The sequence below is a fragment of the Petaurus breviceps genome, unplaced genomic scaffold (assembly GCF_028583685.1).
Source record: "Petaurus breviceps papuanus isolate PSGF00001 unplaced genomic scaffold, PetGlider_PUasm1.0 175, whole genome shotgun sequence".
In the NCBI taxonomy this organism is placed as follows: Eukaryota; Metazoa; Chordata; class Mammalia; order Diprotodontia; family Petauridae; genus Petaurus; species Petaurus breviceps.
The window spans coordinates 1,035,710-1,040,881 of NW_027185764.1; the positions used below are offsets into that span (position 1 = coordinate 1,035,710).

At 38.6% G+C, this 5,172-nt stretch overlaps 1 protein-coding gene across 1 annotated transcript; it reads left to right on the plus strand.

Annotated features, from left to right (window-relative positions):
- Nucleotides 1-2,781: 2,781 nt before the first annotated feature.
- On the plus strand, nt 2,782-3,579 carry ETFBKMT (electron transfer flavoprotein subunit beta lysine methyltransferase). Its single transcript, XM_069085370.1, is given in 1 exon segment — nt 2,782-3,579. A coding segment is annotated over 1 exon segment (798 nt).
- Nucleotides 3,580-5,172: the final 1,593 nt, after the last annotated feature.

The following is a 5,172-nucleotide window of genomic DNA, read 5'->3' on the forward strand; positions in this document are numbered from 1 at the left end:
CCCTCTCTTCCCCCTAACCAAGATGGCATACAATCTGATATAGGCTATACATATATATTCATGTTGAAAATATTTTCAATATTAGTCACATTGTAAAGAAGAATTCAAACCAATGGGAGAAACCATGAGAACGAACAAATATATCACTACTAGGCCTATGTTCTTCCATCTCTATCATTGACTTATATCTCTTCTGCCTCTTGTGGCTTAAGTACTTAAGAGACATTCTACGATATATAACTTCCTTTTCTCTCATCTCATTTTGTTATTAACTCTTAGCAATCTGACCTATGACCTCAACTTTCAACCAAAATCACTCTCTTCAAAGTTACCAAATCTAATCAATGGCTTATTCCAGTCTGCCTTCTTCTTGACTTCTCAACAGACTTTGACACTGTTGTTAACCCTACCTTGGGGGTCCCACAAGGCTCTGTCCTTGGATCTCTCCTCCTTGTATTTTACTCACTTAGTGACCTCATTGGTCCCCATAGATTCAATTATCATCCTTATGTTGATGACTTTCTAATCTGCTTATCCAGCCCTAATCAGTCTGCTGACCACTTTTCAGTGTTTCATCTCCAATTACCTTTCAGACCACTCAAACTGTAATTCTCCAAACATCTTAAATTCAGCACATTCAGAAATGAACTTAACTGTCTTTTCTCTTAAGCCCTTCACCCTTCTTAATTTCTCTATTGCTATTAATGGTACCACCATCTTCCTAGTCCCTCAGGCTCACAACATAGTTATCATATTTTACTCCTCACTCTCTCTCAATTCTCCTTCCTATTTTTTGTTAAAACATATGACTTCACCTTTGCAACATTTCTTCACTATGTCACTTTTTCTCTTCTGAAACTGATACCACCCTAGTGTAGGTCTTCATGTCTTTTAACTTGGACTTTTGTAAGAGCTTACTGATTGGTTTGCCTATCACAAATCTCTCACCACTCCAGTCCATCCCTTATTCAGTCACCAAAGTGATTTTCCTAAGGTGCAGTTCCAATGTCATCCCCCTACTCTGTAAACTTCAGTGACTTCCTATTGTTTCCTGAATCAAATACAAATTCATCTGTCTAACATTCAAGGCACATAAAATCTGCCCCACCCCTACCTTTCCAGTGTTTTGTCACTGTACATCCTTCCTCCCATTTAATTTTCAAATCAATGACACTGGCCATCAAGTTCTGAGAATAAGACATTTTATCTTCTCAGCTCCAGGCATTTTCTCTTCCCTTTCCCCATGCCTGGAATGCAATACATCCTTTTCTCTGCTTACTGGAGTCCTTCAAGTCACTACTAAAATCCAAAACTTCTGTAATAAGATTTTCCAGATCTTTCTTAATTCTAGTGCCTTCTTTTCATTTTTCATTTTTTTAAATCATGCATATAGCATGTCTCTATACATTTATTTTTATCTTGTCTCTCCCATTAGATTGTGAACTCCTCAAGGGCAAGGATTAGTTTTGTTTGTTTGTTTGTTTATCTTTCTTTGCATTCATATCACTTAACAGAGTGCCAAGGAAATTTAAGAAAGACGAAAATGGCCTATACATAGGAAAAATACTTATAGCAGTTCTCTCCCTCTTCTTCTTCTTTTTTTTTTCAGATAGAAGTGGCAAAGAATCAGAAACTAAATAGATGTCCATTACTTTGGAAATGTCTGAAATAAGTACGCTATGTGAATATAATAAAATATTATTGTTCTGTAAGAAACAAAAATACAGACTATTTCAAAGAAAACTGGGAAAATTTTATCTGGACTAATGCATAGTATAAAGCAGGTCTGCGTATGTCACCACTCTGTTCCTTCCATTCAATAAACTCCAATGGCCCCATATTATCTCTAGGATTAAATATAAAATCCTATGTTTGACTTCTAAAATCTTTTGTAACCTAGTCCCTTCCTACCTTTCCAGGTTTTTTAAACTTCATTTCCCTCATGTATTCTATGACACATAAATATTGTACCTAGCAAACTGCATTCCATCTCTGAAGTCCTTGAATTTTGAATTTTCATTGGCTGTCCCTCATCCCTGAAATAGTCTTCTTTCTCATACACTTCCTGAATTCCCTTAAGTCGTAGCTGCAATCCTATTTTCTGCAAGAATCCTTTCCCAATCCCATTCATACCAGTAAATTCCCTCTGAGATTACCTTCCATTTCTCTTTCTGTCTCTCTGGTCTGTCTCTTCTTCCTCCTCTCTCCTTTTCTCAACGTATACATACAAACAGGTAAGTGTATATCTGGATACGTGCATATGTGTGTGTGTGTTTGTACATAATTTCCCCCCATGTCATCCCTTCACAGACTAATGTCTGTGAGCTCCTTAGGAACAGGGACTACTTTCTTTGTAACCTTTATGCTTATCATATGGTAGATACTTAATAAATGCTATTTTTCTTAACCTATAGTGACAAAAAACAAGAACAATTAATTCTAATAAGATCATCATTGTCAAAATGAACAATTTTGAAAGATTCGATAATTTTCCTAAAAGCAATGATCAACTATGATTTCAAAGAACCATTTATGAAGAATAATACCCATCTCGTGACAAAAAGATGATGAAGTCAAGATACAGAATGACAAGCATTTTTAGTCCTAGTGGAGTGGAAAGAAATAGGAGAGAGTGAAAAATATAAATGTTTCATTATTTGAGAAAAAAAGAAGGTCCAGAAGCGGAAGTGGTCAAGGCGGAGGGGTTGCCTGGGATGGTGGAAGGAAGAACCCGGCCTTTAGTGTTGAGGTCGGGATTTGTGAGCAAGGAAGAAAGAGCGGATGGCATTGTGCAGCCCGTCAATGTCGTTTCCACTGCCTTTCAGGAGCTTTGTTGGTATTTTTCTGAAGAGTCTGAGAAGTAGCAGTTATGCCTCTTTTCTTCGGAGACACTTTCTCTACAGAACTTCCAGAAATATTTTGAACTCAGAAGTCCAAGCCTTCCTGGAGTTGAACACTGACGTGACCAACGGTGGAAACCTTACCCCAGGAATCCAGCTGCGGCTTTTGACACCACGGTGCAGGTTCTGGTGGGAAAGAGCTGACTTATGGCCCTACAGTGATCCATACTGGGCGATCTATTGGCCAGGAGGCCAAGCTCTAACCAGGTCCCTCTTGGATAACCCTGATGTTGTGAGAGGAAGATCCCTACTAGATCTTGGGAGTGGATGTGGAGCAACAGCCATTGCTGCTAAAATGAGTGGGGCAGTGAGGATATTGGCTAACGACATTGACCCTGTTGCGGGTGTGGCTACTTTGTTGAACTGCAAATTAAATAAATTGGACCCCCTTCCCATTTTACCTGAAAACATCTTGTACTCAGAACCAGATAAGTGGGAACTCATTGTCCTAGGAGATATGTTTTATGATGAAGACCTTGCAGATAGACTTCTTCAATGGTTGAGGAAATCCATTTGGACTCATGGAACATAAGTGCTGATTGGTGATCCAGGGAGACCAGAATTTTGTGGACACTGCATTCAGAATCACTTACAGAAGGTGGTAACATATTCAATTCCAGAGGTCACTGAAGGAAACAATAATATGATAACAAGCACTGTCTGGAGTTTACAATTCTGAGTTCTCAATTTACTTTCCAAAGGGATACACACAGACACACACACACACAGACACACACAATATATATATATATATATATATATATATATACATACAGTGATTGTTAGCTTCATGTACACTACTTCTCTGTCACTGCATAATTTATGCATCATGTTTTGAAAAGAAGTAACTTTAAAAATCTGTGAGGATTGTTCTTTTTTTCTAAAGCAATTGGGGTTAAGTAACTTGCTCAAGGTTACAAGGCCAGGTGTTTCTGGGTGGGTGCTAAGTGTCTGAGCCCGGTATTTGAAAGGCATCAAACTGCTTTCTTGCTGTTTATGTCCTGTACCTCATGCTTGCTTGTACCCCTAGCCTGTATTTAAATATCTTGTTACACACTATCCTTGCTTGGTATCCTCATCCCTCATGTCTGACTGTGTAGACTTCTCTTTGCTGCCTGATTCTGCTTCTAAAATTTGTCAGATCTATCCAGATTTGTCTGCCTACAAATAGTCCTGACCCTTTTATTTCTTGGATCTCAGTTTTAGATATTCGCTCCAGAGTATCCCTTATTCCCACACATCTAATTTGGCTCTAGTCACCACTTTACAAAGCCTAAACTAATTTTTTTTACTACAATCCCTCCACTCAAAATTACTTTGTATTACCTTCTACATACTTTATGCTTCCTTATCAATAAACGTGTTATTTCCAACCCCTACGCCCCAGGTGAATCTGAGCTCTGTGAGGATAGAAAATGCATATTTTTTGTCTTTCTGTTATTAGCTATAATGTCAATCATGGCAGGGTCTAATAGCATAATATAATGAACTCTTTATTCATTCAGCAATAAAATTAAGTACAACATTCACAACAACATAACATAACAACTTATTACTAAGGTAATCACATGGTTTTAAACAAAACATATCAATCAGTTTATTTTATAGCATTCCTCAGAATCCCCACACAGTATATATCATTGCATTCAGTAACATTCCCCAAAATACTTGTGTACATAAGCAGAGGGTCCCAGTCTAAGGTCTTCCCTTGCACACCACATTATACAGTATATATCATTACATCCAAAAAACCAGGGGGGCCCAGGCTAAGATCTTCTCTAGCACAACACATCCTTAAGGGGGAGCAGAAAATACAAACACCATCCACCCCTAGGTCACAGTAAATCACAATCTCCTCAATCAATACAGTGTCCAAGTAAAGCCCTCTCTCATCTTAACTCAAGGTTGACTTACAAACCCCATGGCTGTTCCTCTGTGGGCTGATTGCTCTCGACTCTCACTGGATTCACATGTAGGCAGCTCTCCACTCCTGCCCCATGTCTCATCTCACAGGGACTGCTGCAATCTAAGCTCCAGCCCAACAGCAAGCTCCAGGGGCTTCTGCTAGGATCTTTTGTTTCTAGAAGAACAAAGTTTAACAGGACTACAAGAATAATTATACACATTACCAGCACCATTATATCGAATCACATTAACAGCTCTTAAAAGAGGCTTAAGCTAAACCCCCGTCCTGTGGGCAGATCTCTGCTCTTTACCTCAATTCACCCATAAAGACCAACAGACAGGGCTTCTGTCTTGAGAAATTAACACA